The following is a 17,266-nucleotide window of genomic DNA, read 5'->3' as shown; positions in this document are numbered from 1 at the left end:
CCCCCCCCTTCCCTCCCCCCTGCTAGATCCCTGTCTAGCTTTTTTGCTCCCCCCATATCACTCACGCAAGTCAGCTGATGCCTGCTGACCCCGGCTTCCCCCGCCATCCCTTTGACCCCCCCATGTGGGAATCTCCCCATCAGTAGACGTTCCTACGTTCCCCCTCCCACCTTTCTTCCCGCGCGCGGGAGAAAAACCCCGTGCTTTCCAGAGCCTGCCCCGCCCCCCCGACGCAGCATCTGTTGCGGCCTTGTCTCTCGTCCCCAGCCCATATAACATTCCCTGCGCGTGCTTGCCCCCCTATATACAACCGCCATCATACTTCAACCCTCAAATACCCCCACCCTCACAAACCCTCAATTAAAGTCCAACTTTTCAGTTAGTATAAACGTCCACGCCTCTTCGGGCATTTCGAAGTAGTGGTGTTGGCCGTTATATGTGACCCACTGTCGCGCTGGCTGCAACATTCCAAATTTCACTCCTTTCCGATGCAGCACCGCTTTGGCCCGGTTGAAACCCGCTCTCCGCTTAGCGACCTCCGTGCTCCAGTCTGGGTGTATTCTAATCTCAGCATCGTCCCACTTGCTGCTCCGCTCCTTCTTGGCCCATTTCAGGACCCTCTCTCTGTCTGTGAACCGGTGAAATCTCACCACCATCGCCCTTGGCGGCTCGTTTGCCTTGGGCTTCCTCGCCAGCACCCGGTGCGCCCCTTCCGGCTCCAGCAACCCCGGGGGGGCCTCCGTGCCTATCAGCGCCCCGATCATTGTGCCAGCATATGCGGCGGCGTCGGCACCCTCCACTCCTTCAGGGAGACCCAGGATCCGCAGATTCTTTCTCCTCGACCTGTTCTCCAGGTCTTCGAGTCTTCCCGCCCACCTCTTGTGTAGCGCCTCGTGCTGCTCCACTCTCACCGCCAGGCCCAAGAGCTCGTCCTCGTTCTGGCTGACTCTTTTCTCTACCTCCTGGATCTTAACCTATTGGGCCTTCTGGGTGATCCAGAGTCCTTCAATTGCCGAAAGCATAGGCGCCAGCATCTCCTTGCGCATCTCCTCGCGCTGCTCTTCGAAGCAGCGCTTGATGAACTCCTGCAGCTCCCCTTTGTCCCTGGCCACCGCCGTTTTTTTTTTTACCCTGCTTCTCCCGTTGCTCCAGTGCCACTTTCCTGGCCGTTGCACTTCGGGTCTGTTTCATAGGCGTTGGAGGGGGACCTTCTCTTCCCTTCCCCACGGGTTTTTGTTGAAAAAAGTTCCGTTGGGGCTCCTCTAGCAAGCCCGAAAGTCCGTGGTAGCGGGAGCTGCCGACTCGTGTGGCTTGGCTCCGCATCGCCGCACCCGGAAGTTCATGAAAGGACTTCTAATCATTCCTGTACAGTTAGCCTGAAATGATTGTTCTGTCCTGGATAATTATTTTGTGATGAATAAAACATTGTGTGCAGGGTTGGTCTGTGGGGTAATAATAATTTACATCAAAATTATGTGTTTAAAATACACAGTGTTAATGAGATTTGACGAGATTTTATATCTTGGCTTTGTAAACTTCATACTGGATATTCAATCACTGCCTTGTTGTCAAACACTTCCAGCCCTCCAGGTGTATAGATCAAATAGGCAACCAATGGGTGGGGGAAATCACAGAGTACCCATTGCCTGGGTTAATACGGGGTGCATTATTTATCTTCAGGTGTGTTTGTGTTGGAAACAAGATGTCTTGGCCAACATTCTTCCCTCCACCAACACCATTTGCTGCATTGTCATTTGTGGGATCTTCCTGTACTATAATATCAATGCCATGTTGGTTTGAAATCTATCTCTTTAACCAAGTTTTTGGTCATCTGGCCTAGTATCTCTTTATTTGACTCACTGTCAGATTTTGCTTGGTAACACACCTGTGAAGCTTCTTGGAATTCCTTACTTTGTTAAAGGCCTTACATAAATACAAGTTGTTACTGTATACAGTCGATCGCTCTCTAATTCATTATATCTGAAGTGTTTGGGAGGCTTTGAGAGATGTTAATATGCTCTTTATAAATACAAATTTGTTTGCTTCTCCCAAACCATATATCTTGCTCCTCTTCCTTTATTAAAGCAGAATGGGAGGAGGTTCATGTCGAACACTGGCTCAGGTCAGTTGGGCCAAATAGCCAATTTCTCTTCTATTAAAGGGTTAATTAATCATATACATTTTGGATTCCACTATGTCTCAGTTACAGGATCATTAGTGACCCCTAAGAACCATTATTAACCCCCAAGAAGATACTTTCTTCAAAATTGCTGCCGTGAAGATCTCATCTCTGTTAATCACTGTCTAACCAGCTGTTCCTGCACTGGTGATGTTGGAATTATTGTTGTTTTCTCACTTCTTCTGCTCAATTAGAGTTGACGGTGGTCATAGTTAGGGGTTCATGTATAGACTGTACAGTACAGTACAGAACTGGGCCCTTTGCCCAACTCGTCTGTCCTGTATTGATTGCTCTACACAAGCTTCCTCCCACTCTGTTTCATCTCCCCTTTATTGAGGATGGGTCTCATTTGTAATTTGTCTTACTTCTCTCTCCTCTCTAGCAATGACTGGAGGCCACTTTAATTTAGAAAGTACTACCTGTAAGGCCGGTAATTTGCTTTTCTATAATCTGTTTAAAAATGAGATTTCAGCCCAGCAGGTATTGGCTGCTTTGTGTCAGGAGACTCTGTGCTACAAGCTATTAGTTTGCAGGTATCTAGGGATTCTTTGCAATGATTTTCATTGATGTGTGCTGTCCAATGTTGTATTGACGCAAACTTTGTGTTGCTTATTTTTTTGTTGTTGTGTTCCGCTGCCTTTGGAAATTCCCATTAAAACTTTACTCGGGATGGCTAAAGAAAGGTAATAAAACTCTTTCTAAACTTATATTGTAATGATGCTGAGTGAGGGAGGTTAAGAATGTAAAGATGGCTGGAGTTTCTGAGTTCTATATTAACAGTGCCTCATTCATTAATACAATACTGGCTGTGTGTTTCGTGGGGTGCTCACAACACATTTAACAGTGTTACCATTGATGTCTTGTTTATTATTTTAATACAGATTCCAGTACTAGGACTGCGAATGAAGATCCTGCCTGTATTTGGAATAATAGCAGGAGCCATCTATTCCTGTACCAATTACTTCCGGGTCATCTTTTCTGGTGGGACAGGCAAAAATGGTTCCACAATAGCAGTACGTCGATCTAGTCAATAATATATTTTCTGCAAGTACCAGTCTTTTGCTGCTGATGTTGAGTGCTGTATTCTTCTTTATTATCCAGGGTACCAGTGTTCTGTCACCTTCCTTGCACATTGGGCTGGTCATAACAATGGCTACAATGATCTACAAAAAATCTTCTACACGCTTGTTTGAGGATCACCCATGCCTCTACGTTTTAATGTTTGGATGTGTAGCTTCAAAAATTACAAACAAATTAGTGGTATGTTAATTTCAATCAAATCAAAATGTTGTTTCTATTTATTGGTTGCTTTCTATCAACACTGGACAACATTGAAAATCTAACTCCCATTATGTAAACTGGACCAGCCATATACATACTGTGGCTACAAGGGCAGGTCAAGGGCTTGGAATCCTGCAGCGAGTAATTCACCTCCTGACTCCCCCAAATCTGCCCACCATCTACAAGGCGCAAGTCAGGAGTGTGATGGAATGTTCTAGATGAGTGCAGCTCCAACAACATTCAAGAACTTGACACCACCAAGGCAAAGCAGCCCCCGCTTACTTGGCACACCATACACTGCCTTCAACATCCACTCCCTACATTACTGACACAGTGGCAGCAGTGTGTACCATCTACAAGATGAACTGCAGCAAGCCTCTTTCGACAGCACCTTCCAAACCTGCAGCCTCTACCACATAGAAAGACATGGGCAACAAACACATGGGAACACCACCGTCTGCAAGTTCCCCTCCAAGCCACTCACCATCCTGACTTGGAAATAGATCGTTGTTCCTTCATTGTCACTACATCAAAATGTTGGAACTTGCTCCCTAACAACACCACATGGACTGCAGTAGTTCAAGAACCTTCTCAAGGGCAATTAGGGATGGGCAATAAATGCTGCCTAGCTAGCCACATGCATATCCCATGAATGAATAAAAAGGAAAAATAAACCTTCACCACCTAATGAGACAACCTCTTCACCCAAAGGCTGTTCCAGCCATTAATGTCTGAAACACTGACTCTCCTAAGTGTGCACAATTGGCTCTATTCTGATTGTGTTTTCATCCAGATTAGGTAATTGGCAAAAGAATCCGAGGCGATGAGATTTCTTTTAACACAGCGAGTTGTTGTGATCAGGAACGTGCTGCCTGAAAGGGCAGTGGAAGCAGATTCAGAGTGAATTTTCAAAAGAGGAAAATGGGATAAATACTTAAAGGAAAAAAATGGGGAAGGGGGGATCTTTCAAAGAGCCAGCAAAATTTGCTGAATGATCTCCTGCACTCACACTATTTGGTGATGGTGTTCTCATCTTTAATCTGAAACACTTGGAGCAGCTAAGCCATATTTCTTGGGCGCTGTCTCGCAAGGGATAATTGGAATCATACACCTGCTGCATTGCAACGGGTTTGTTTTTCATTGTTTGTTTGTGCGTAACATAGGTACTAATTTACACCTGTGTCAGCTGCTGCAAACTCCAGTAAGACAACATCTGTCTGGTTCAATTGTAATGGAACAAACCCCCCCCCCCCCCCCCCAGAGAAGGGAGTTGCTTTTGAGGATCATTTGATGCAGGAACAGCTCACTCCCTGTTGGGAACATGGGAACAGGAACACACCAGTCAGCCATATTCAAGCCATTCAACGTGTTTGTTGCCAATCCATATCAAAACTCCATATCCCTTAATAGCTAACAATGGCTAACAAAAACGTATCAATCTCAATTTAAAATTAACAATTGATCTAGCGTGAACTGGCATTTGCATAAGAGCATTCCAAATTTCTGCCACTTTTACTTGAAGAACCTGTCCGTAATTTTACACCCAAAAGCTCTGGCTCTGATTTTTAGACTTTTCCTTCACCCTAGACTGAGCCAGCAAAAGTACTTTATTTAATAGTTATGGGGTTGGAGAGATAGTGACCACTCCTGAATTCCTTTTTTTTTTATACAGACAATATGAAAATTACTTTATTTTATTTGAAGGAGGAGGTTAAAAGGAGTGACCAGGATCAAACATGAACAGATGGGTTTCCCTTACTCCTGGTAAATACTCGAAATGGGGGGGGAAATAATTGCAGGGCGATTGGCAAAGAGCAGGGAGGAGTAGAACCGAATCAGTTATCTCAAAGAGTTTCCGTGACTCAATCGGTCAAATACTCTCCTGTTGCACTGTAAGATTTTCTAACATAATGCAAGCTTACTTTGCGTACTGTACATTACTGTATATCATTATTTCCACTATTATTATTAGAGAAAGGCATTTTGTTTTTGTAGGTGGCACATATGACCAAAAGTAAGATGAAACTACAAGACACAGCATTCATAGGGCCTGGGCTCCTGTTCCTGAACCAATACTTTAATAGTTTTATTAATGAGTACTTTGTACTATGGACAGCTATGGTAAGTACATTACATTGATTTATTTTAAAAGGATGCAAATCTAGGCAACTCAACGCATTAAAATAGCATAATACTGCGGATGTTGGAATCTGAAACAAAAACAGAATGCTGGAAAAAATCAGCAGGTCTGGCAGCACCAATAGGGAGAAAAAACTGTTCACGTTTTCAGTCTGCATGACTTCTTCAGAACTAAAGAGGGGAAAATATGATTATTGATAAGGGGTGGAACAGCTAGAATTCGCATTGGTGTTCAATGTGTGTTCCAAAGCCAGGCACCTCAAACGTTGGCGTGAAATGCAAATCCCATTCTACCTCTCGTTATCCATTGTTATAGTGGAAAGAATGTGTTCAAAATTGGTGACTATTGAAATTCAGACCATTTTCCCATTTTTTGAACTTTGTTTCAGTACAGCACAGGTTTCTAAACATGGAAACGTAGAAAATAGGGGCAGGAACAGGCCATTCGGCCCTTCGAGCATTAATTGGGATAATGGCTGATCATCCAACTCAAAAGCCTAATCTTGCTTTCCCCCCATATCCTTTGATCCCCTTCGCCCTAAGTGCAATATCTAACTGCTTTTTTTTTTTGTTTAAAAAAAAATAATTTAGAGTACCCAATTCATTTCTTCCAATTAAGGGGCAATTTAGCGTGGCCAATCCACCTACCCTGCACATCTTTGGGTTGTGATGGCGAAACCCACGCAAACACAGGGAGAATGTGCAAACCCCACACGGATAGTGACCCAGAGCCGGGATCGCACCTGGGACCTCGGCGCCGTGAGACAGCAGTGCCAACCACTGCACCACCGTGCTGCCCTAATATCTAACTGCTTCCAGAAAACATACAATGTTTTGACCTCAACTACTTCCTGTGGTAACAAATTCCACAGGTTTGCCACTCTCTGGGTGAAGAAATTTCTCCTCATCTCTGTCCAAAATGGTCTACCCCATATCCTCAGACTGTCACCCGTTGTTCTGGGCACACCCATTATCACGAACATCCTTCCTGCATCTACCCTGCCTAAGAACAACAAAGAACAAAGAAATGTACAGCACAGGAACAGGCCCTTCGGCCCTCCAAGCCCGTGCCGACCATGCTGCCCGACTAAACTACAATCTTCTACACTTCCTGGGTCCGTATCCCTCTATTCCCATCCTGTTAGAATACTGTTAGAATTTTATATGTTTCTTTGAGATCCCTCCTCATTCTTCTGAACTCAGCGAATACAATCCTAACTGATTCAAGCACTCCTCATACATCAGTCCGCCATCTCAGGAATCAGTCTGTTAAACCTTTGCTGCAGTCCCTCGAGAGCAAGAACATCCTTCCTCAGATAAGGAGACCAAAACTGCACACAATATTCCAGGTTTCGCCTCACCAAGGCCCTGTATAATTGCAGCAACCTCGCACTTCTCCAAATTATACAACATCTGCCATTCATTTGCCCACTCACTCAACTTGTCCAAATGAGACTGAAGGATCTCTGCATCCTCCTAACAGCTCACCCTCCCACCCTGATTCCATAACTCTTAATATCCTTACCAAACAAAAATCTATCAATCTCAGTTTTGAAATGTTAAGAAATAGGATTAAGAAATTGTGTTTCGACACTGTTGCTTCACAGTGCCAGGGTCCCAGGTTCGATTCCCAGCTTGGGTCACTGTCTGTGCAGAGCCTGCACATTCTCCCCGTGTCTTCGTGGGTTTCCTCCGGGTGCTCCAGTTTCCTCCCACAAAAGACGTGCTGTTAGGTAATTTGGACATTCTAAATTCTCCCTGTGTACCCGAACAGGCACCGAATATGGTGACTGGGGGCTTTTCACAATAACTTCATTGTAGTGTTAATGTAAGCCTACGTGTGACAATAAAGATTAGTATTAGGGGTAGTCCATTTGGCTCCTCAAGCCAACTGACACCTTAGTCTCAACAGCTTTTTTGGGGGGAGAGTTCCAGATTTCCAGTATCCTTTGTGTGAAGAGTGCTTCCTGGCTCACCCCTGAATGGCCTAACTCTCGTTTCAAGGTTATGTTCCTTTGTTCTGCATTCTCAGCACCAAAGACATTGGTTTCTTTCTATCTACCCGATACAATTGTTTAATCATCTGAATTGGTCATCTTTAATTTTCCATACTCCCGGTAATACAAGTCTCGACTCTACAAACCATTTTCGTAATTTTAGACTTTGGCTCTCTCCTAGGACCAAATCATTTGATTTAAAGAAAAGTGATTTCCACTTAGAGAAGATTCATTAGTATTTGTGGTTCTCTAATAAAAGCTTGGGCTTTTGATTACCCTACCTATCTCTCCTCCATTAAATGCAATGGGATATTTTTGTGCTCAGTGTGTTATCTCAGTGCGAGTTGCTATTGTTGTCCTGGATAATCATAAAACTCTCAAACTCAGCCTCCGTAACATTCTGTACTCTTGCCTCAGCTCACAGCACACAGTGGTTAGCACTGTTGCTTCACAGCACCAGGGACCCGGGTTCGATTCCCAGCTTTGGTCACTGTCTGTACGGAGTTTGCAGGTTCTCCCCGTGTCTGTGTGGATTTCCCCCCGGGGCTCCAGTTTCCCCTCACAAGTCCCAAAAGACGTGCTTGTTAAGTGAATTGGGCATTCTGAATTTTGATTTTATTTATTATTGTCACATGTATTAGTATACAGTGAAAAGTATTGTTTCTTGCATGCTATACAGACAATGCATATCGTACATGGGGAAGGAATGAGAGACTAAGAATGTAATGTTACAGTCATAGCTAGGGTGCAGAGAAAAGATCAACTTAATATGAGGTAGGTCCATTCAAAAGTCTGATGGCAGTAGGGAAGGAGCTGTTCTTGAGTCGGTTGGTAAGTGACCTCAGACTTTGGTACATTTTTCCTGACGGAAGAACATAAGAACATAAGAACTAGGAGCAGGAGTAGGCCATCTGGCCCCTCGAGCCTGCTCCGCCATTCAATGAGATCATGGCTGATCTTTTGTGGACTCAGCTCCACTTTCCGGCCCGAACACCATAACCCTTAATCCCTTTATTCTTCAAAAAACTATCTATCTTTATCTTAAAAACATTTAATGAAGGAGCCTCTACTGCTTCACTGGGCAAAGAATTCCATAGATTCACAACCCTTTGGGTGAAGAAGTTCCTCCTAAACTCAGTCCTAAATCTACTTCCCCTTATTTTGAGGCTATGCCCCCTAGTTCTGCTTTCACCCGCCAGTGGAAACAACCTGCCCGCATCTATCCTATCGATTCCCTTCATAATTTTATTTGTTTCTATAAGATCCCCCCTCATCCTTCTAAATTCCAACGAGTACAGTCCCAGTCTACTCAACCTCTCCTCGTAATCCAACCCCTTCAGTTCTGGGATTAACCTAGTGAATCTCCTCTGCACACCCTCTAGTGCCAGTACGTCCGTTCTCAAGTAAGGAGACCAAAACTGAACACAATACTCCAGGTGTGGCCTCACTAACACCTTATACAATTGCAGCAGAACCTCCCTAGTCTTAAACTCCATCCCTCTAGCAATGAAGGACAAAATTCCATTTGCCTTCTTAATCACCTGTTGCACCTGAAAACCAACTTTCTGCGACTCATGCACGAGCACACCCAGGTCTCTCTGCACAGCAGCATGTTTTAATATTTTATCATTTAAATAATAATCACTTTTGCCGTTATTCTTACCAAAATAGATAACCTCACATTTGTCAACATTGTATTCCATCTGCCAGACCCTAGCCCATTCACTTAGCCTGTCCAAATCCCTCTGCAGACTTCCAGTATCCTCTGCACTTTTTGCTTTACCACTTATCTTAGTGTCGTCTGCAAACTTGGACACATTGCCCTTGGTCCCCAACTCCAAATCATCTATGTAAATTGTGAACAGTTGTGGGCCCAACACTGATCCCTGAGGGACACCACTAGCTACTGATTGCCAACCAGAGAAACACCCATTAATCCCCACTCTTTGCTTTCTATTAATTAACCAATCCTCTATCCATGCTCCTACTTTCCCCTTAATGCCATGCATCTTTATCTTATGCAACAACCTTTTGTGTGGCACCTTGTCAAAGGCTTTCTGGAAATCCAGATATACCACATCCATTGGCTCCCCGTTATCTACTGCACTGTTAATTCTACTAAATTAGTTAGGCACGACCTGCCCTTTCTGAACCCATGCTGCGTCTGTCCAATGGGACAATTTCCATCCAGATGCCTCGCTATTTCTTCCTTGATGATAGATTCCAGCATCTTCCCTACTACCGAAGTTAAGCTCACTGGCCTATAATTACCCACTTTCTGCCTACCTCCTTTTTTAAACAGTGGTGTCACGTTTGCTAATTTCCAATCTGCCGGGACCACCCCAGAGTCTAGTGAATTTTGGTAAATTATCACTAGTGCATTTGCAATTATCCCCAGCCATCTCTTTTAGCACTCTGGGATGCATTCCATCAGGGCCAGGAGACTTGTCTACCTTTAGCCCCATTAGCTTGCCCATCACTACCTCCTTGGTGATATCAATCCTCTCAAGGTCCTCACCTGTTATAGCCTCATTTCCATCAGTCACTGGCATGTTATTTGTGTCTTCCACTGTGAAGACCGACCCAAAAAACCTGTTCAGTTCCTCAGCCATTTCCTCATCTCCCATTATTAAATCTCCCTTCTCATCCTCTAAAGGACCAATATTTACCTTAGCCACTCTTTTTTGTTTTATGTATTTGTAGAAACTTACTATCTTTTTTTATATTCTGAGCAAGTTTACTCTCATAATCTATCTTACTCTTCTTTATAGCTTTTTTAGTAGCTTTCTGTTGCCCCCTAAAGATTTCCCAGTCCTCTAGTCTCCCACTGATCTTTGCTACTTTGTATGTTTTTTCCTTCAATTTGATACTCTCCCTTATTTCCTTAGATATCCACGGTCGATTGTCCCTTTTTTTAACCGTCCTTCCTTTTTGTTGGTATAAACCTTTGCTGGGCACTGTGAAAAATCACTTGGAAGGTTCTCCACTGTTCCTCAACTGTTTCCCCATAAAGTCTTTGCTCCCAGTCTACCTTAGCTAGTTCTTCTCTCATCCCATTGTAATCACCTTTGTTTAAGCACAAAACACTAGTGCTTGATTTTACCTTCCCACCCTCCATCTGTATTTTAAATTCCACCATATTGTGATTGCTCCTTCCGAGAGGATCCCTAACTATGAGATCCTGAATCAATCCTGTCTCATTACACAGGACCAGATCTAGGACCGCTTGTTCCCTCGTAGGTTCCATTACATACTGTTCGAGGAAACTATCGCGGATACATTCTATAAACTCCTCCTCAAGGCTGCCTTGACCGACCTGGTTAAACCAATCAACGTGTAGATTAAAATCCCCCATGATAACTGCTGTACCATTTCTACATGCATCTGTTATTTTTTTGTTTATTGCCTGCCCCACCATAATGTTACTATTTGGTGGCCTATAGATTACTCCTATCAGTGACTTTTTCGCCTTACTATTCCTGATTTCCACCCAAATGGATTCAACCTTATCCTCCATAGCACCGATGTCATCCCTTACTGTTGCCCGGATGTCATCCTTAAATAACAGAGCTACACCACCTCCCTTACCATCCACTCTGTCCTTCCGAAAAGTTTGATACCCTCGGATATTTAACTCCCAGTCGTGACCATCCTTTAACCATGTTTCAGTAATGGCCACTAAATCATAGTCATTCACGATGATTTGCGCCATCAACTCATTTACCTTATTCCGAATACTAAGAGCATTCAGGTAAAGTACACTTATGTTGGCTTTTTTACCTCTGTTCTTAATCTTAACACCTCGATCAGTAACCTCTCCTAAGTTATATTTCCTCTTAACCTTTCTCCTAATTTTCCTTGTCGTCGAACCCACGTCTTCCTGTAACAACCTGCCGCATCGCTTACCATTAATGTTTTCACTTCCCGTTTTATTTCTTTTAGTATTCCTGGTCCTAGTCACTGAGCTCCCCTCAGTCACTGTACCTTGTACTGTCGCCCTTTTTGATTTTTGACTATGGCTTCTCTGCCTTACACTTTCCCCCTTACTGCCTTTTATTTCTGTCCCTGTTTTACTACCTTCCAACTTCCTGCATCGGTTCCCATCCCCCTGCCACATTAGTTTAAACTCTCCCCAACAGCTCTAGCAAACACCCCCCCTAGGACATCGGTTCCAGTCCTGCCCAGGTGCAGACCGTCCGGTTTGTACTGGTCCCACCTCCCCCAGAATCGGTTCCAATGTCCCAGGAATTTGAATCCCTCCCTCTTGCACCATCTCTCGAGCCACGTATTCATCCTCTCTATCCTGACATTCCTACTCTGACTAGCTCGTGGCACTGGTAGCAATCCTGAGATTACTACCTTTGAGGTCCTACTTTTTAGTTTAACTCCTAGCTCCCTAAATTCAGCTTGTAGGACCTCGTCCCGTTTTTTACCTATATCGTTGGTGCCTACGTGCACCACGACAGCTGGCTGTTCACCCTCCCCCCCCCAGAATGTCCTGCAGCCACTCCGAGACATCCTTAACCCTTGCACCAGGGAGGCAACATACCATCCTAGAGTCTCGATTTCGTCCGCAGAACCGCCTGTCTATTCCCCTTACAATTGAGTCCCCTATCACTATAGCCCTGCCATTCTTCTTCCTGCCCAGCTGCGCAGCAGAGCCAGCCACGGTGCCATGAACCTGGCTGCTGCCGCCTTCCCCTGGTGAGCCATCTCCCTCAACAGTATCCAAAGCGGTATATCTGTTTTGCAGGGAGATGACCGCAGAGGACACCTGCACTGCCTTCCTACTCTTGCTCTGTCTTTTGGTCACCCATTTACTATCTCCCTCAGTACCTTTCACCTGCAGTGTGACCAACTCACTAAACGTGCTATCCACGACGTCCTCAGCATCGCGGACGCTCCAAAGTGAGTCCATCCGCAGCTCCAGAGCCGTCAAGCGGTCTAACAGGAGCTGCAACTGGACACACTTCTTGCACGTGAAGGAGCCAGGAACAGTGGACGTGTCCCTGATCTCCCACATCGCACACGAGGAGCATGACACGGGTCTGAGATCTCCTGCCATGTCTTAAACCTTCGGTTAACTTGAACAATTTCAATTTCCCCCCCAAAAATTTAACTACATAAATAAACAATGAAGAAAATATATATATATATATATATATATATATATATATACACTAATGAAAAGAAACAGAAAAACAGAAACACTACTTACCAGTCACAAAAAACACTTCCTCCCCACCCAGCTTCGAATTCCCACCTCGATTCAAATTCCCAAACTCACTCTTTGCTGTCTCACTCTGGCTGTCTTCTCTGTCTCACTGGGAGAACTCACTGGGAGTGAGTTACAAGTTGCTCTTTTAGAAGGTGGAAGAGAGTATGTCCGGGGTGTGTGGGGTCCTTAATTATGCTGGCTGCCTTTCTGAGGCAGCGGGAATTGTAGACAGTCAATGGATGGGAGGTTGGTCTGCGTGATGGATTGGGCTACATTCACGACCTTTTGTAGTTTCCTGCGGTCTTGGCAGAGCAGGATCCATACCAGGCTGTGATACAACCAGAAAGAATGCTTTCTATGGTGCATCTGTAAAAGTTGGTGAGAGTCGTAGCTGACATGCCAAATTTCCGTAGTCTTCTGAGAAAGTATTGTTGGTGGGCTTTCTTAACTATAGCGTCGGCATGGGAGGACCAGGACAGGTTGTTGGTGATCTGGACACCTAAAAACTTGAAGCTCTCAACCCTTTCTACTTTGTTCCCATTGATGCAGCAGAGGCATGTTCTCCACTACGCTTCCTGAAATCGATGACAATCTCCTTCATTTTGTTGATATTGAGGGGGAGATTATTGTCGTTACAGCAGTTCACCAGATTCTCTATCTCATTCCTGTACTCTGTCTCGTCATTGCTTGAGATCTGACCCACCAGGGTGGTGTCATCAGCAAATTTGAAAATTGAATTGGAGGGGAATTTGGCCACACAGTCATAGATGTATAAGGAGTATAGTAGGGGGCTGAGGACACAGCCTTGTGGGGCAACGGTTTTCTCCCTCAGTGTACCTGAACAAGCACCGAAGTGTGGCGACTAAAGGATTTCTGCAGTAACTTCATTGCAGTGTTAATGTAAGCCTATTTGTGACACCAATAAAGATTATTATTATCTGCTGCTGAAGTCCTCACTCATGCTTTTGTTAGCTCTACACTCAGCAACAGTTGGCCACCCTTATTGTACTATATAGCTCATCCAAAAATCTGCTGCCCATATCCTAAATCACACCTGGCCCACTTCACCAATTATCCCCATGTTCACTAATTTATAGCGGCTGTCAGTCTAATAAAGCTTCAAGTTTTAACATTTACTTCCTAGTTTTCAGTCCCCTCCCTTGCCTCGTCCCTCTTTATCTCTGTAACTTGCATCCCTCTGTATCTCTGTAACTTGCATCCCTCTGTATCTCTGTAAACTCCATGCTTCTGTATATCTGTAACCTCCATCTCTCTGTATCTCTGTAAACTCCATCCTTCTGTATATCTGTAACCTCCTCTCTGTATCCCTGTAACCTCCATCCAACTGTATCTCTGTAACCTCCATCCTTCTGTAAAACTGTAACCTCCATTCCTCTGTATCTCTGTAACCTCCATCCAACTGTATCTCTGTACGCTCCATCCCTCTGTATATCTGTAACTTGCACCTCTCAGTATCTCTGCAACCTCCATCCCTCCGTCATCTTTGTGCTGGTCTAATTCTAGCCCCATGAGCACCACTGACTAGAATCGCCCCACCGTTAGTTGCCTTGTCTTCAGCTGTCTTGGTCTTAAGCTCTGGAATTCCCTTCCTAAACCTCAACCTATTCTAAGATGTTCCTGAAAACCTTCCTCTCTAATGCAGATTTTCAGCACCCTAATGTTTCCTTATGTGGCTCAATGTCAAATTTTGTTCAATAATAACCATGGAACATTTTACACTTTTAAAGGTGATATATAAATGCAAGTTGTTGCTGAATGGTGCATGAGATGTAAAATCCCAAGTCCTGTTATGCTTCTTTTCAGATGTTCTCCCTGTGCGATTTGCTGATTTACTGCATCAGTGTCTGCATTCAGATCGCATCACACCTCAAGATCGAGGTCTTCCGAATTCCACATCAAGCTCCAGAGCAGGTTCAGAACCATCATGACTGACAATTTGCCCAACAGGAGGAGGAAGAGACAGCGAGGGACCACACAAGTGAAAACAAGCCATTATCTTGTATCAGAAATCCCGATCAACCATTAAACCAACCAGACCTTATTAATCTAGAAGGGCCTGTAATTAACATTTAAATGATTTCATTATGATTTCAGAAAGATTGAGTAGAATCTATGTTAATTCATCACTTGTCCATTATTGTCAAATCTGAGTGCATAAGATTCTAGCTCCAAACCTTCACAAAAAAAATCTCAAAATTATGTCAACCTCCGCCATTCATCTTTATATGCAAGGTCCTGCAATCAGGAATAAACCTCCATGTAAGAATGTTCCAGAATAGACTCATGTGCTGGGACGGTCTCAGTGACAGAAACCTACCATGCCATGCAGCACAGTTATGGACAGCAATGTGCTGAGTTAATTAACACTTAATACTCAAGTGTTCTTGGGGAGGCTGGTGGGAGAAGGGAGGAGATGGTTCAGAACCTGAATCGTTCCCAAGTTGCCATCCAGTTATCGTGCGAATGGGGGCAATGGAATGAAGTAAGCATTGACACACATTCAATTTACCTGCCAGTTACCTACTGTCAAACAAGGTAGCTTCCTTCCCGAGAGCTGCACAGCAGCACAGGGAACACCAGTGGGACAATGTCATCTGTGGTTAGAAAAGAACATTGTATTAATGCATACATAAACAGTTGAATGCTGGCAGTGGTTTTATGCAGGTAGTGTTTTGTGTATGGCCTCCTGATGGGCAAATTTCTTTGAATTACTGTAAGCTACTGCTGTGTAGCTCTATCCATTTTAATTTTGTTGTTTGTTCTGCAAGGCAGCTTTAGAGAAATGGTCAAACTTTGATGGAGTAAAGATTGCATCCGAGTAATGAAGCAGTTTCTCGATGTAGAAAAAGTTAACTTTTTTTACACAAATTTTGTAATACAATTTTAACCTCAAGTCTTTTACTGTGCAATATGTTTAAACTGATAATGCAAATACCACACAATGCTTTCTGATCAGAGCTTCAACTCCAACCATCTGATATTTCAATGGCTACTTGATCAAATTAACAGGGGGTGTTGGAGAGATGGATACTTGTAGAACAGAGAAAGGTTTGAAGACAAATTTCATAAACAGAGTTTTCAAGAATTTAAACAAGTAAATTCCACTATAGTTGTAACAGTCGGTGGTGTTTGATGTATTGAGACAGACAGAAGGTTTACACTACATAATCACTTTTTCATGAACGCTGAGTCACAATTTTGGAACTCCCTTCCTAACTGCACTGTGGGACTCCAGTGGTTCAACACCATCAAGGGCAAGTCAGGAAGGGCAATACATACTGACAATAGCAATGCTAGAAAGCTTGAATGTGTATTTTTTATAAAGCGAGCAAAACAAGTAATGGAAACCATCTATCACTAATCGAGTAAGCTGCCAAATTTTCCTAATGTTAATGTAAGCTGTAATAGTTTAGGTTGTTGGTATATACTCTGGTCTAGTAATAAGACGGGCTAAGTAGTCGAGTAATGAAAATAAAGAAATGATTAACGTACTAGATTGTACTGTTGCTCACTAAAACTTTATAACTGTAAAACTGGATGTTAAAAGTGAAGTTCCTCAGGTTATCTATACATATATATATCTACAATTTCCTTTTGCTTTCTGGGTAGGAAAGTAATGAATTTTGGTCCATGCAAACACTTTTGTTTCTTTATTGTCTTTCTACTTTTTTCAATTAAACTTAAAATCGAATCTACATAAATGTTTTGTGTTGTTAACTTTGTATTGTCCAGAAATACTGGAGCGGTTTTTGAAAGACTTTTTTTGAACAACAATAGTGCCTTCAATTCAGTGGCATGCTTGAATATAGAATGAATCACACACAGACCTAGAAACAGAGGCCATTCAGCACCTCAAGCCTATTCCATAATTCGGTGAGATCGTGGCTGTATCTTAACTCTATTTATCCACCTTGGTTTCCTATCCTATAATACCGTTCCTTGTCCAACAAAAATATATCAATCTCAGTTTTGAAAATTCCAATTGACCGTCAACCTTGATACTTTCCATGGGAAAAGAGTTCCAGATTTCCACTCTGTTTGAAGAAGCGCTTCCTGTTAGCACCCCTGGATTGCCTAGCTCTAATTTTAAGATCACTTCCCCACCAGAAGAAGTAACTCCTTTAATCATCGTAAACACCTCAATCCGATCGCCCCTTAGTCTTTGAGACTCCTGGATATACAAGCAAAAACTGTGCAACCTGCCCTATCAATTTAACTTTTAGCCCTGGCGTCAACATGACAATGTGCTTACAGGATATATACATTCTGGCTGGGTTGAATGGATTAATTCCATTATAAACATTGGAGGTTGTGACATATAGGTTCATTATCAAGTCTGTCACTATAGTGAAGAACAACAGCCCCAATTTTAATTTTCTCCACCTGGCAGGGTAGTTAAATTTTGGGCAGTGTTTCGACATTAAATGGTTA

General features: G+C 43.5%; 1 protein-coding gene across 1 annotated transcript in view; it reads left to right on the top strand.

The window, feature by feature from the left end:
- chpt1 (choline phosphotransferase 1) overlaps positions 1 to 16,536 on the top strand; it is a 52,797-nt gene extending 36,261 nt beyond the window's left edge. Inside the window, exons 5-8 of the mRNA XM_072484786.1 lie at positions 3,061 to 3,192; positions 3,281 to 3,439; positions 5,456 to 5,581; positions 14,639 to 16,536. Coding sequence (XP_072340887.1) covers positions 3,061 to 3,192; positions 3,281 to 3,439; positions 5,456 to 5,581; positions 14,639 to 14,767 — 546 coding nt within the window. The 3' untranslated portion in view covers positions 14,768 to 16,536. The remainder of the gene's footprint in view (positions 1 to 3,060; positions 3,193 to 3,280; positions 3,440 to 5,455; positions 5,582 to 14,638) is intronic.
- The last annotated feature ends 730 nt before the right edge of the window (positions 16,537 to 17,266 follow it).

The sequence above is a fragment of the Scyliorhinus torazame genome, chromosome 19 (assembly GCF_047496885.1).
Source record: "Scyliorhinus torazame isolate Kashiwa2021f chromosome 19, sScyTor2.1, whole genome shotgun sequence".
In the NCBI taxonomy this organism is placed as follows: domain Eukaryota; kingdom Metazoa; phylum Chordata; class Chondrichthyes; order Carcharhiniformes; family Scyliorhinidae; genus Scyliorhinus; species Scyliorhinus torazame.
Note: the sequence above shows the minus strand (reverse complement) of the source record. Positions and strands in the feature narration are given on the sequence as shown.